The 16,349-nt window shown below is 33.3% G+C and overlaps 1 protein-coding gene across 2 annotated transcripts in view; it reads left to right on the forward strand.

Moving 5' to 3' along the window:
• The window catches only part of LOC106468363 (hemicentin-2-like), a 65,230-nt gene that overhangs the window by 41,618 nt on the left and 7,263 nt on the right, over positions 1 to 16,349 (forward strand). For both annotated transcript variants that reach the window (XM_022397345.1, XM_022397348.1), the window contains exons 2-13: positions 5,037 to 5,375; positions 7,524 to 7,823; positions 8,157 to 8,411; positions 9,971 to 10,252; positions 10,410 to 10,676; positions 11,485 to 11,823; positions 12,027 to 12,323; positions 12,752 to 12,937; positions 13,732 to 13,827; positions 14,479 to 14,490; positions 15,018 to 15,109; positions 15,857 to 16,040. In XM_022397345.1, the coding sequence (XP_022253053.1) occupies positions 5,037 to 5,375; positions 7,524 to 7,823; positions 8,157 to 8,411; positions 9,971 to 10,252; positions 10,410 to 10,676; positions 11,485 to 11,823; positions 12,027 to 12,323; positions 12,752 to 12,937; positions 13,732 to 13,827; positions 14,479 to 14,490; positions 15,018 to 15,109; positions 15,857 to 16,040 (2,649 nt within the window). The remainder of the gene's footprint in view (positions 1 to 5,036; positions 5,376 to 7,523; positions 7,824 to 8,156; positions 8,412 to 9,970; positions 10,253 to 10,409; positions 10,677 to 11,484; positions 11,824 to 12,026; positions 12,324 to 12,751; positions 12,938 to 13,731; positions 13,828 to 14,478; positions 14,491 to 15,017; positions 15,110 to 15,856; positions 16,041 to 16,349) is intronic.

Raw genomic sequence — 16,349 nt, forward strand, 5'->3', positions numbered from 1 at the left:
GTGTGTGTGTTTATTGTTTATTCAAAGAAAAAATGCAAAAAAATATATCTATCTTGTACCTGTTTCACTTTATTGAACATGGGTGTGTCATACACATGAGCCTACGGTTTAATAAAAATATATATGTTATCATTTAAGTTCCATTTTGATATAATAGTACTTTATAGCAATTCCAGGAGGATACCAATTAAAATTGTTTCAAAATCTGTTATTTACTTCAGGCATTTTTTTGGCAGGTTTTCGATTACTCACACGAATACTTCGAACAAATTTTCAGTGCGAAGTATTCGCACTAAACTATTACCCGCGTGCCCAGCACTGATTAGATATGTAACGTGAAGTTATGTGCACGCGACGTTTTCAACAACTTGTAGTTGTTGCGCATAACGTTACTTGTCCTAAAGACGTTTTTCATGTAAAAAGCAGACTGATTATTCTGGTAAGTCGAAAGTGCGCGTCATGATTCCTAATGGTAAAGTGCTACATCAAGTAAAAGAGTCTGCATGGCAATCTTGCCAGTTCATCAATTCCTGATCTTCCACTGTTAAGTCACTCTATACAGTGGGCAATAAATTGCATTTAGACCTCCTCCTTCTCCTTCAAACAGCAATCATGCTGATTCTTTTAAATGCGCGTGTAATTTTACTGATGCCGGTTTCTGTCTCAAACGCCTCATGTTTCAAGGCTGATGATGTCTGTTTTTCTGTAACCCCAAAACTTGAAGAACGGGTAGACTGCTTCAAGACATCGCGATCCAGATATCTTACAGAAGATTTTAATTAATGTAAGGCCAAAAAATATAACATTGTGAGTTTTTGTGCCAATAAATGAACTTGAGTTCTTGATGTTTATAAAGTTTTTATGTTGTTGAATTGTTTCAGTAACTTTAGTTTGTGTATTGTTACTGCCAACTCATTATTGCCTGTGCAGTTTTACGAAGAATAAAACAATAAACTAAACAACCAGCTCTTTCCCTCAAGGTATATTTGCCATTTCATGGAATCGTGTATTTAGACGGAAAATGTCGAGACGGATCATGATTTTGCCTTGAATTCGTCACGCACAAAGATATGTGGCATTCCGATAACTAAGGAATTTTGAGGAAATCTGTATTTTAAAAACATTACGTAGAAATACAAAATGTGAATGAGTATATAAAGTAAGGTGTACAAACCATCTTTATTAAGAAACAATCTAAATGCGTTAACTTATTTTACCTTCATCATCAGAGAAGTATATAGAAAGCAGTGAACACAACGAAAATACCAAATTATGTTTCAAACCTTCATCATGTATTAAATCAAATTTCGAAAGGCACAGTTAATCATACATATTTAAATGACCTGGCATGGCCAGGTGGTTAGGGCGCTTGACTCTGGTCATCACCACCCACCACCAACTCTTCGGCTACTCTTTTGCCAACGAATAGTGGGATTGACCGTTACATTACAACTCCCCCACAGCTGAAAGGGCCAGCACGTTTGGAGGGACGGGGATTCGAATCCCCATCCCATCAAACATGCTTGCCCTTTCAGCCGTGTAGGCGTTATAATGTTACTGTCAATCTCACTATTCGTTTGTAAAAGAGTAGCCCAAGAGTTGACGAGGATGGTGATGACTAGTTGCCTTCCCTCTAGTCTTACACTGCTAAATTAGGGACGGCTAACGCAGATAGCCCTCGTGTAGCTTTGCGCGAAATTCAAAAACAAACGCATTTAAATTGTTTGCGTGTAAGTCACGGTACTTTAGAAAGTTACTTAAAAATCCATTTTCCATTTATTGCACACTTGAAGTAAACAATTTAATTTTTATCTCGTTTGTTATCACGAAACAATGCAAACTTCATTAAATCACTCATTATTTATTCAGTATTCATACACATTTAAATTGTTTGCATAGAAGTCATGGTACTTCATAAGGCTACTTAAAAATCCATTTTCCATTTATTGTAGATTTGAAGTAAACAATTAAATTTTTTATCTCGTTTTGTTATCGCGAAACAATAAAGACCCCCACTTTTGCACTTGTAAGTCCATTAACGAAAGAAGAAAATGATAAAGAACGTCATTCCCCTGGTGTTATTCGCTCGCTAAAAAAAAGTAAAAGAGAAATTTTTATATTTTCTTGATAAGAAACAAAATTTATCTTCGTACGAGGATATGTTCAGTGAATCTCTTAAAAGATAGCGATTTGTCAATAATAATTAGTCAAATAAACATTTTACCCCATTTCAGTCGGATATAGTTTTATATTACAGACACGCTTTATTCTTCAATATAACTGATCGTATAAGATCTACCTGATTTCTTTCCGTTGCAGTTATATCAAACTCCAAAGCAAATGTGAAAACGATTTAATATTTCATTTTTCATGTATTTCAGACTCTCATGGGCCCACTAATTGTGGGAGTTATAAAATATCACGCCACGCGGAGTCTGTCAACAGCGTTTCTTTATATTATTCAAAATGAGCCTTTGTTGTTATAAATCACCCACGAAGATAAGACTGGACCCATCCAAAACCTCGGGCGTGGTAAGAACGAGCTCGATATCCAACCGGGATAAAGTCTTCAATTGACACTTGTGGTTGTGTTTTTGTGTATGGTTATAGGTTTATAGCGTGTACAAAATATGTTTCATACGCTTTGTATTACTTTCTTCAGCAATCAACAGCTTTTAGTTGTATTATCATTCACAGGTGACGGCACAAATAAGAGTTTGGGGCAGGTTTGTTTGTTTGTTTTTTAATTATGCACAAAGCTACACAAGGGCTATCTGTGCTCTCCCCACCACGGGTATCGAAACCCGGTTTCTAGCGTTGTAAGTCCGCATACATACCGCTGTGCCACTGGGGGGCATTGGGGTAGGGGAACCTTATTTGCTTCGTTGAAACAACAGGTTTCTTTGATAGTATACAATTCTCCATTATTTGTCCGTTCCAAGGGTTGCTTTACTACCAGGTCAAAAGTTTAAAACACGTACCCCCATTGCTTTCCCTGTTCCGCCACCTATATTATCATTACAACAAAACCAGCTTTATGAATGGTCAAGTCTCCTGCTAAAATGAAAATTATGTCGTGTGCAGTGTGAGCTATTTTCTATGTTAATTGTTATTTTTTTTATATGAACTGTAGTAGAAATAAGTGTATGTGTCATGTTTAATTTATTCTCCTATAATTGGAAAATCTTCGTAATATCAACCAATAATATAAACAATCTTTTTCGATCCCTATAATTTTTTATTTTTTTGGTTTAATCTATTCCAAGTCATTACACTTTAGAACTTGTATTCATTAAGAATTTGGCTATAAAACATGCACAACACTCGTGTTTGTTTGTAGTTAAGCACAAAGCTGCCCAATGGGCTATCTGTGCTCTGCCCACTATGGGTATCGAAACACGGTTTCTAGTGTTGTAAGTCCTCAGACATACCGCTATGTCACTGGGGGGGGAGCACTTATGCGATCCAAACAATATTACACTTTTGGATACGGAATATCTTCCGAAATGTTCAAATAAAAGCTTTCCGTTGTTGAGTGTAATGAATCACGTTCTAACAACTTGTTTTATCTCTGAAATTAGCAGTAATGTGTAAGGTAACCAGTACGAAAGGAAGGCCACCATTGATTTGAATGGATACGGTGTATATAAGCATTTCAACATCTGTTCATATGTAAATTTATAAAATCGCGTCTTTCATATCATTAGAGTAATTTAGAAATATTCCTTGACCAGAACCTGTTTAAAATTATCCCAGTTACGTATAATATATCCTGGTTTACAAGACGTAATATTTTGTTTTGTGGGTGAACAGGTTTTGGGTTGTTTTTTTTCTCACTGAGGTATAAACCCATTGTTCATATTATACAATTATTTGCATACCCAGGCTTGAAGTTACCTGACTAGCGCTTTCGTTGAAGCACAACGAGCACCAACAACTTACCTTAACTTCTTTTTTCTTATACGTGATTACATTCAACACCTGAGGAATCTGATAGTGTAATTAGTTAAACTGAAGATAACACTACTTCGAGCAAATAGTTTAATTTATATTTCAGTCACTAGAGGGCTGGTCAAGATTGGATTTGATACACAATTCAGATGTATGAAATCAACTGTAGAACTGTCATATAAAATTCGTAGCCAATGGACATGGTATTTGTTATATCACGTGCAAATAGTGTGATGTTAATACTGTTCAGGAATTCCCAGTCGTTTTTCCATTTTTTCTTGTTAAAATAATTAGAAACACAAAGTTCTCATTGTTATGTGTACAGGAGTGTGACAGAAAATACCTTCAGTCAAACGCGATTTTGTCTCACATTTTTTTAGGCCTAAATCTTCCAAGAAAGTTCTGGAAGAATAGCAAAATAACACACCATTTCAAAAACGTAGAACTGATTGTTATACGATACTTAGTACTGGTATGAAAGACTTAGCCTTTCATCCGATACACATGTTTTTTGTTTTTTTTACACAAAATGTCAACCGCTTCGGTTTATATGAAGAGTTTACAAGACATCGTACATGAAATTGTGAAAAAATGTCCTTGAATAAGTTACAAAATGTAAGAAAATAATACATATTATTTTAGGTTTCTAAATTTTCCAGAGGAATGCGCAACATATACTATTTCTTGTTTATAAACCAGAAGTCCTATAATTTCGTTCTAAAGTTTTAATACGAAATTTCACAGTGTTGAAATTTTATTACTAGGTCATTAGAAATTATTATGTTTATAAATACCTTACTTAATACAAGTGTTTTTCTTAGCAGTTTACTAAAATATTTTAGTGTTTCTTGATAATAAGTTCCGATTACGGGCTGTGTAATATCGGTTGCAGTAAAATTTGTCTGCCTACGGTGGGTCATCAAATCCAAACTATGTTTTTCATACTTATTTGGGTTTCAAGCAATGATATTGATGTTTTCTCATAAAACAACAACAAAAAATATTTACATAAGTTTGAAATATGCAATTTCTTTCTTTTAGATGAATTAATACAGTATTAGTAATTGTTGGTATTATCTCTTCAGTTCTAGTCTACACCCAGATGCTTCCAGACGAAACCAACGACGTTGTGGAAGGAGAAAACATTCGGCTTCCATGTAGGTTTAACCCATCTTTTGCTACTCGTAGTATCCAGTATTACTGGAAGCACAGTAACAGAAACGGTACAGACGTTGTTGCCATCAAAGAAGTGTCTTTCAATGCAGAGCACTACAGTGTTGAATTCGTGCCTCAGGAAGGAAGATACGATCTGGTCATTACTCGTGCCGAATATGAAATGGATAACGGAAAATTCGAGTGCAAACTGAAAGAGGGAGGAAGTGGAAATGATATCTTTGTCCAAGCTTTCCTTGTCACCGTTCTCAGTAAGTGCTGCAAATTTAGGTTATGGAAGCAGCAACAAAAAATAATAATCCTGTGTTGTATTTACTTACAAACTTCAACTTTCTGAAGTTCTTGCTTTAAGCTAATTACTATGCTTTACTATTTGTATGTTATTATTCTCTTTTGCTCTGAGAGTATAGAAGCTATATAAAGGCAATAGAACTTCATATTCTTGATAAGCTACCTTAATCGTGGATTCAGGATATTTTAAACAAAAAAACTTAATATTTTAATAATTGCACCAGTGATCGAAACTGTTCTAACTGTATCTATTCTAAATACAAATCTTACTTTCTTTAAAAGCTGCAACTTGTAATACAATCAAAATACTTGTATTTCAGGACTTGTGGTTGCAGCTCTTAAATTCTATGCGCATTTACATATATATATTTAGCTTTAACTTTACAATCGTTCATGCTTCGTATTCAACACTTAATTGAGTTTTCAAAATGTTTATAATACGTCATTGCATTGAAATGGACATTTATCGAAACACGGTTTAGTAATATAATTAATGGCATACTAGACTTGCAAAAGACGCATTTAATCATGACCTTTCGAACTCCAAGAACTGTTTAGAAAATAAATCTTCATAATGTTCACATAAGGCATTATGCTTCAGGAAATCGCTTTAAAAAACAGATAAATAACTGTTAATTATATGTACAAGTAAGCAGCTGGTGTGCCGAATCATAATGTCTTGATATAGCTACATAATTACAGCTGCTACCTGCGAAGTATGTAGTTGTTCAGAATATATTCGTCTGCATATTTACCTGCCAACCCAAATTTGACCTTGGTGAATAAATATACAAGTTTAAAAATTAAAGTCAGCTTAACCAGCTCTCTATGAGTATATACGATAACTTCTTTGGAATATAAAAAGGAAACTGGCCCCAGTATACGTTATCTAACTGCATATATTTTGAATTATTCAAGACTGGGTTTACGTGACCCACAGTATAATGAATAATGTATTATTCCTTTCAGTAGCGTATGAAAAGTAGTTTTGCCTGAAAGTATATAATAAAACTGGTAAATTTAATACATTGCTTTGAAAGAAAGATTGAGGAACGGCTGTTTCAAACACTGAATTTGCATAACTGTATTCATATTCTATTAAACCTAAATATTATTGCTATGGTAAAAATACCCTACCAGAGTGCCAAGGTACTCAACCAAGACATGTGTAATAAATATCGTTCCGAGTGAATACTGCCCATTTCGGGATCTGGTATTTTTGCGTCTAGACAAACAGCTATTTGTTCTTGTCACTGTTATTTATAGATATTTTGATAAATGTTGACTCAGCGACACATAAGATTGGCCTCAGCCAACGATAGCGAAGACGTTATCATTAAAGTATAAATTGTTGATTTTGAAAATATTCGCACAAAAGTACACACAGGACTATCTGCTCAGAGCCATCCCTAAGTTTGAATTGATATACTAGAGGAAAGGTAGCTAGCCAACAGCACCCACCTGATCTTCCCTGATTGAAAAATGAGAACTTTTGCGTACCGATGTCCCCAAAGTGTGAAGTGTGATTTTGTGGAAATTAAACACATAGGAATTGATTCATTTTTATGTTAGCGTCGAAGCATGGCTGTCCCAAAACCATTTATTAAAATATAATTTTGTTTGTTGTTAAACGCAAAACTAGAAAATGGGATATCTGTGCTCTGTCCATTCTGTCCGGCATGGCCAAGTGGTTAGGGCGCACGACTCGCAATCTGCAGGTCGTGGGATCAAATCCCCGTCACACAAAACATACTAGTCTATTCAGCCGTGAGGGCGTCAATCCCACTATTTGTTGGTGAAAGAGTTGGCGGTTGGTGGTGATAACTAGCTGCTAAATTAGGGACGGCTAGCGCAGATAGCCCTCGTAATGCTTTGCGCGAAGTCCATAACAAACAAACTGTCCATTGCATGTATCGTAATTCTATTTTTGAGTTATAAACCTGCAAATTTACCGCTCAGCTACAGAGGGAGCATTTTTATATGGAATTATAATAACTGAACAGACGGACAAAAAAGGATGTTATACAAACAGTCACAAAATAGCATTCCAATAAAATGTATTTCAACAGATTATAAATAAAAAATTTAGAAGAAAAAATTATTTATAGTTCCTCCAGGTCCCCCAGTTGTGATGCCTAACAACCCTACCGCCCGAGAAGAGGAACCATTTGATTTAACCTGTTCCAGCCAAGGTGGATCTCCTGACCCTGTGATTCAGTGGTATCGTCAGGGTATTCTTGTACATGGACAAGTTACAAACAGCGAGTCACGGGATAAACCTACAACAAACGTACTGACCATTAATCCTGGAATGGACGATGATGGCGCCACTTACCGGTGTACTGTGTGGAATCGGGCAATCCGAGAGGAACAAAGGATGATGGCTACGGTCAAACTTACTGTTCACTGTATGTTTTTACTAATTTTTTTTATCACCAGTACTATTAAACTTTTGTTATATTTTCATACAACACATTAAGAGTTGAGATGAATAAATTAATGTTTATAGATAAATTAAATGCAATTTTAGTGTTTGAGTACGCAGAAGTTTAAAGAAAACGTTTTACAATGTGACTGTTTTTATGGCTGCATCTTCTTAACTTTTTCTAACAGAATCAGAATAAGTATATCTTCCAAGTCAAATAGTATAAGAAAACAACATAAATATTTATTCTTGATGTGATATTACAAAAAGTTGTGTTACGAACATTTCATGTTTGATAACATCTTCATTTTTTCAGACGCACCACGAGTAACTGTAGGGCTTTATAATCCCCTGAATGTTTTAACGGATCAAGATGCACATTTGATGTGTTCTGCTGTTGCCAACCCTCCCGTTCGGTCTATCAGGTGGATGAAAGACGGTCAACTGTTGTCAACTTCTCCAAACCACACCATTCCAGCTGTTACACACGAAGATAGCGGACAGTACGTTTGCAGCGTTGACAATGGTTTCGGCTTGACCAGTGAAGCTAAGCTGGAACTCTCAGTGCTTTGTGAGTATTTTCAGTTAAATCAAAGGACTGTTATTGTTTATCTATGTGATTAGTCAAGTTAGTTAGACCAGCTTGAATTATTAATTTAACTTCATCGTTCATAAAATGACTGTTTACTTGAAGAAAAATACAACTTTTTTATGGATATTAAAATAAAATATATGCAAATATATAAAAACATTGCTGTAAGGTGTGCATGTGTTTTCTTATAGCAAAGCCACATCGGGCTATCTGCTGTATCCAGCGAGGGGAATTGAACCCCTGATTTTAGCGTTGTAAATTCGAAGACTTACCGCTGTCCCACCGGGGGACCATTGGTGTAGGAAAGCAGAATAAGGACAGTATAAAGTTATAAAGTTGGCATCAAATCAGCTTAAAATAATAGGCTTAACTTCTTAATAAACTGTGAAACTTAACTTTGATTTAGTTATATAGACCAATGAAATAATATCAGGTGAAAACAAATAAGAATAATACTGTATCGAGCATGCTTTCAGTTTTCCACATCTTGGATTCATGGATTGATCCAACCTTGTTTTACAGACGGTTATAGGGACGGTTTTTGTACATTAAAAGTTTCTGTTAGTTTTGTTTACTGTTATAGTGGCAAGATGAAATGAACTGTTTCTGTTAGTTTTGTTTACTGTTATAGTGGCAAGATGAAATGAACTGTTTCTGTTAGTTTTGTTTACTGTTATAGTGGCAAGATGAAATAAACTGTTTCTGTTAGTTTTGTTTACTGTTATAGTGGCAAGATGAAATGAACTGTTTCTGTTAGTTTTGTTTACTGTTATAGTGGCAAGATGAAATGAACTGTTTCTGTTAGTTTTGTTTACTGTTATAGTGGCAAGATGAAATGAAGTTTTGTACTTACGAAATAGTGGCGATTACAAGAACGTGATAATTATTTTTTCAAATCAGTTTGTTATTTCAACATACAACTGTCTAGATTTTATTATTATTATTATTATTAAAAACGTTATCCCTTATGTGAGTACATCAACCTTATGGTGAATGTAACTGTTTATTTACAAAGAACGTCGCCGTACTCGACTTGTCTTTTGTTGTTAATATGTGTAAGCTGTACATGCCCAGCCTTTTGTGTTTTATCAGTGTTATTAATGGGATTTGGGGCACAAAAGCATGAGTGATTGTTATTAGGCATATAACCCAGAAGAAGGGTGAATACTTGAAATATTTATCATTAAATGCAAACCCGGGAATAACTGATAGAAATGTTTATAAAAATGTTGCAGGGGTGTCTATTACATTTATAAAAAAAAACATTGAATGGTAATTAGCAAACTTAATTATTATTAGTTTGACGTTTTCACCCATTTTTTCTAATATTTAAAATAAATAATTAACATACTGTATTTAAAGATGAGGAATTGCAATATTCGGTTACTTTAAAGAAAAAATCAAAGTTGCGAAACCCAATTCATCTGCAATTACATCCTTATGTAAGGCAAAAAATAACATTTATCATGTACAAAACACTAAATCTATACAACTGATGTTATTGAGCTAATAAACAGTTTTCGAATTTTTATTTTTAGATGGACCTAAAGTCACAGTTGAGCCTTTACGAGAAGTAATATTGGGAGAATCGTTGACGGTTACTTGTAAGGTTGACTCGAATCCCACTCCTCATTCTATACAGTGGCTAAAAGTGGATGACGCTTTCTTCAGACAAACTGGCGACATCTTGCGGCTAAATAGAGTTACAATTCACGACACGGGAAAATATGCTTGTAAAGCAACTAACATGCTAAGACCATCCGGATCCATTACACAGAAAGAAATGTCTGGCAGTGGTATTGTCCAAATTGTAATCAAGCGTGAGTAACGAATTCCTTAAGCTAACTTATCTTATGTACTGTTGTTTATACCTTTATTTCTCGTGTGCGACTGATTAATAATTAGTTATTGTTCCAATAAGGGAAAGTTCTTGTAATATATTTGGTTTTATTGAAATCCTCACTATCCATTTTACAGACAAACCTGGTGTTGCAACAATCTTCCCGGTTAATCCCGTGGCCACATCTGGTACACCCTTCACTCTCTCTTGTGTTGCTAATCCAGAAGGTTGGCCTCAGCCTGAATTTCGATGGTGGCGAGCAGGACAAGAAAACGTAGTTCTAGGGAGAACTGTTAATTATACAATCCTACCCGTTCATATCAGCCATGAAGGAGAATATTTCTGTCAAGCTGAAAACAGTTTGGGTCGTGGAGTCCCATCTTCAGTATACCTGACAGTGCAAGGTTAGTAAAAGTACTGCATCTCTTCGGCACCATATTTAACATAATGTCATGTTGTATTAAGGTGGGTGGTATGTAGTAGCAGTATATTTTGGTAGTTCGATAACTTTATTTAGGTGTTCACACTCACTCTATCAGTTAATCCAGATACATTATATTTGAATATCATTTGTCTAAATTCAAGACAAGTTGGCGCGGGATGTTTATAAGTTTGTTTATTTTTTTCTTATTTATTTGTTTGTTGTTGTTTTTAGCACAAAGCTACACAATAGACTATTTTGCTTTCTATCCACTATGGGGAATCGAACCCCGGATTTTAGCGTTGTAAGCCCATAAACTTACCGTTGATCCACTGGAGAATTTTTTATGAGTAATGTCAGATCATGGTTAATGTTATCTTATACCGTAAGTCTTTATAGTATTATAAAGTCTTAATTTGGTGTTAAATGGCAATAAAATATGGAAAAGGTTTTGATATTAGCAATATTCAATTTTTTAAAGTTTTTGCGATTGTTTTACTAAACTTGATATGTCCAAATATTTGTGGAATATTAAAGTCTATAATGTATAAGCAAATAGCATTTCAGCAAGAACTGTGTAGCCCATCAAATAATTTTTTTCGCTGTTGTTAATGCCTTCACCTGTAAAACTACCATTAGTGAAAACTGCTTCGCAGTTGCTCAAAACAAGTTCAATTTGACACAACAGCTTTTGCTAATGAATTTTCTATAACAAAAAGTACAATTTTAACTTATTTAGAGATTACAGCTATTGCAACCTATAATAAGTGTATATATGTTACTGATTACAGAACCACCGTCAGTCCTGCTTTCTTTACGCCCGCAAGTTGTCAAGGAAGATGGTGACGAAGGTTTCAGTATTACATGTAAAGCTCGAGGTAAACCAAAACCGCTTGTCAGATGGCTTCGAAACGGAAAAGAAATTACTGACAACAGTGAATTTTTCCGCGTCGACACGACAAGTCATCTTGAAGACAATGATGCATTTTCTGTGCAGAGTACACTCTACTTTGATGGTCCACAGAAAAGGGATACTTCTCTTTCACCCTCTGATAGAGGGCGCTATAGCTGTGTGTTTGAAAATGGTGTTGGAGAACCAGCGAGATCGGAAATGAATTTAAGAATTAAACGTAAGACATACTTTTGCTTGATATACTTCACTAAATTTGAGGCAGCGTCTTATTTTGACGATGAAATCGCACTTAATTACAGATTAACACATTTAATTTAAATCTTATTAACAACATTTTTAAAAACTTGATTTTATTTTATCTATTTTGATAAAATTATGAATGAAAAAAGTTATTTACCGATATATGTTCAATACTTTCAGATTCACCTATTGTCCGTCACACATACAACAGAGTTGCGTTTGATGTTAGCGAGACAGCTATTCTACAGTGTAAAATGCAGGCTTACCCATTACCTAGTTTTGAATGGTTCTATAAAGGAAGAATTGTGGATAATTATGGTAGCTACTCTACTAATGTCACAGATCTCGGAGATGACGTCTACGTTGGAATTCTCTCGATTAAAGACATCAGGACATCTGACTTTGGAGACTACACATGTCGAGCGTGGAATCAAGTTGGAGATGACGAAAAAACAATTATAAAACTAGTAACAAAGAGTATGTGCAAGTAGAAATTGTTTTGTAGCTATCTAGTTAAAGTTGATATAAGAACCAAAATTAATACATTAATGATATAAGGAAAATCATCGTTTTGTGAATTTTGTATCCCTCATGTACTGAGAAGAAAATGTGTTCTTTTCTGTCGGCATTGGCGCTATATACTTGACGGTATCTGCATAACGTTTAAATGTATGCAATTAAATGACACTCTCTAAAAGTACAAAACCTAATCCAAATAAATAAAAAAATCGTCACAAATTTGCTGTCGCTATTAATTAAACACATTTAAAACTTGACGAGTTTTCTTCTTCAAACTTCTTTAGTAAATTCATTGAACTTCTTTTAAGACCTATATTTTGTTCCAAAATCGAATGTTTTTTTAGCGCAAATACTGTGAATGTACATGTATGTCATGTCCCTTTCAGGTGCTCCAGATAGACCTTCTATGTTAGATGTTGTGGACATAAGCTTCGACAGAGTCACTTTGCAATGGTCTGAAGGATTTAATGGAGGATTTTCCAACACAGAGTTTCTTGTCAACTACATAAATCTCGAAACCATGCAGACAAAAAATGAGTCATGTCGAAGTCACAATCCTTGTCAAATCACAGGCGAGTGAATTAATTAAGGACCAATTAATTTTATTAGTTGCAGTACATTCGTCTTTAGTCGAGCTTACCGAAGTAAGTTCCGTTAGAAATAGAAATATGAGCTACTTCAAATTATCATATCTCTGTTTTCTTTATACTTCTAATTAAATATCATGTAACATGCTAAATTCTCGTCTTTTGTCATTCATATTAAAAATAAAAAGCAATCTTGAAAGTGCACTTTATATATTACTTTTACATTATTTCTACGAATAAAGTAATTAACTGATCATTTTAAATTGCTCCGTATGTAAATCCGTTTGAATCTCGTTGTCTTCTACATTCATTTACTGGCTTAAATATTGCCTAGATTTAAAATTTTCTATTTAAAAGTAACTTATGACGTCTACCCTTTATATTATTGATGAGGGAAGTGAAAGAAAATTTATCCACGTTTAAGCATGTTCTTAAACATACAGTCAAAGACTCCTAGGATTCAAATATAATTTTGAACAACTAATACTAGCCATAGGGAAATGAATAAAATAATTAATGTTTAGTGAGGAACCTGCTACAGATCAAAATGTTGTAATCAATAAAAGCAAAACTCGTCTACTGTTAAAATTAATTTTGTTTTTAAATAATACGACTAACTGTCCTTTTTATAATGTACGGACATAGCTGAGCTGAACGTGTAGAACTCTGTTCAGCAGCATCACGTCTTGAATGTTGGTTTATATCAATTTTTTTTTGAGTGTGTGTCATTTTCAGATCTAAGCCTTTTGAACATATGTATATATATTGTCTACTTGCAGGCTTACAGTCAAAGACAGAATATAATTTCAAAGTTATGGCAGTAAACCCACGTGGATACAGTTCTTACTCTGATGAAATTTCAGTTACTACTAAAGGCAAGTTTTTTATTTGATTTGGAAATGATTCATTAAACAATAAGAACTAGTCATAATGGGATAAAGTTGTTAAAATTGAATGAAGAAAAGTCATTTGCTAATTACTGGCATATATATCTTTCCTATATTGAAATATTTTGCTTCATATATTTATGTAATTGTTATAACTCAGTTCATATAAAATTTTGTCCTGAAACAATTTTGACTAAGATTTATGCATGAAAGGTTTAAAATTGAAACTGTGATGTCAAATAAGTTACATATATATAATAAATAATTTTTATATTATATATAATATAAATGTATAGTTTTGTTTTTGTCTACTTTTTATAAGATTTTGTATCATATGTATATAATTAACCATACTTTTGCTCCATAGCAGTAGAAATGTATTTATTTTATTGGTTCTTTCTTGTAAAGATATATCTATATAGATTAATAAAATAATTGTTTATAATATAATTATCTTGTAATTATTATAATAGTTTTACTGGATTTGTGAAATAACAGTCACTTTTTCCTGCAACTTGTAAAATTCCAAAATAAGATGAAGCATGCTTTTTTTATAACTGTATATACATATTTTTGTTTATTTTTAGTCTTCTATTACATGCTTTATTCTCAATTTTATTATTTTTTCTTTCTTTACAGTTAACATAAAAGGTAAGAGACCATTTTTTTTTTCTTCACTTTCAAAGTAGAAATAAGTAGCTTTTCTTGAATAAATGTGGTAAAACAGCTAACTGATAGATAACTGGAAAGAATATAGCCCACAGTGAACATAGCTCGGTCACAACCAAACATATTCCTAATTGCAAGTGTGCCCACCTGATGATCATTACATTCTAATTATTGTACGTTGTTGTTTTATGATACTGTATACTAATAGTTATACCAATGTATTAAGTTAACAGTATTAATTACTGGGTAAGTTTTTATTTCTGATCTATGTAGATAGCTTGCTTTGATCAGGAGTTAATAATAATTATATGTATATATATAAACAATATTTGCTTCCTTGGTTGATGTAGCAGAAAACTGTGTGAGGTATCAAAACAAAGGCAACTCATAATTTCTTGTCTCAGAAAGCAGTGAGTAAATGCTAAGCAAAATGAAATAAGATCTGTTAAGTAATAATTTTGCCAGAGATAGCAAAAAATAATTTTTAAATATTTTTGATTTTCTTTCAGATATGCCTCGTGCAACTGATGCTCAATTCAACAGGGAGACTTACTCACTCTCTTTCATTGTGGATTCTAAAATGCTTAAACTGGTTGCAAAGGTAAGTAGCATTTGCAATATTGTTTTTCTTTTTACATTCTAAAAATAATGTGTATAAAACAGTATTATGATAGGCCTTATTTAAGCTATCCCATTTCATAAATTAAGAATAATACATATATTGATTCATATGAAACATATTTATGTTTGACAATGATAACACATTCATAGAAAATATAAACATTTAAGATTATATACATATATTTCAAAATAATTTAAATCAACAGTAAAACGAAGAGATTTTGTTCATGATGTAGGACAGACCTGACTACCCAAATTAGAGGTGTGGCCTATCATACCTGTAATTTGGGTCATCAGCTTTGTCCTAAATTATGATCAAAATTTCTTCACTTTATTTAAGATTTAAATTAGTTTCAAATATATGCATATAATCTTAAAATTTTTATTTTTCATGTATGTCTTATCATTGTCAAACATAAATATGTTTCATATGGATCAAAGTATGTATTATATTGTTTTTAATTTATGAAATGGGAAAATTTAAATAAGGATAAGAAAATGCACAATATTCTTTTTGTTTTAATTTATAATTGATTTGCTTATATTTCTTGTTATCTCAAATATTTCAAATTATATGGATATTTAAAGTTATTACTGTGAACATTTTAAATTACAGAAAATTGTTTTTCATGGTGTGGTATGAAACTTGAGGACAGAAGAAAAACATTTTCAGAGAAGATGAATGATTGTTTTTAAAATGAATGCTTTTTAATTATCCTTCTATTAGGTTGAAGCTAGAGTTAAAGAAACAGATAAGTGGCAACAACAAGCATTACTTGAAGTTGAGCAGAAGAATACAGTTGTTTACCTAAAACCACCACAAGAAGGCTTTAGTGATGTTAGAGTTATTTTATGCCTGCAGAGTAATGAATCTTGGTGTGGTGATGAGAAGTTAGCAGAGCCTTTCATTGGTGAGTTTTTTCACATTTCAATGAATAGAACCTTAATTTTATTATAAAGATACAGTAGAACTTTGATTAATGGGCACCTTGAATCAATGGGCACTGCATAATTAAGGGCAGACCTTTTCAGTCTCTTTCTTTTTTTTTTCTACTATTTGTAACCAAAATAAATCTTGCAATAACAGGCACCTTGATATTCCAGATTAAGTAGGCAGTTATCTTTGTATGCCTGTACAGTATACTGCTAAATTCCAAACATCCCAGAAGAATGATCAATATTCAAACACTTGCGATGTTTATTGGATCGGCTCTGAACAA

The sequence above is a fragment of the Limulus polyphemus genome, unplaced genomic scaffold, assembly GCF_000517525.1.
Source record: "Limulus polyphemus unplaced genomic scaffold, Limulus_polyphemus-2.1.2 Scaffold88, whole genome shotgun sequence".
NCBI classification, from domain to species: domain Eukaryota; kingdom Metazoa; phylum Arthropoda; class Merostomata; order Xiphosura; family Limulidae; genus Limulus; species Limulus polyphemus.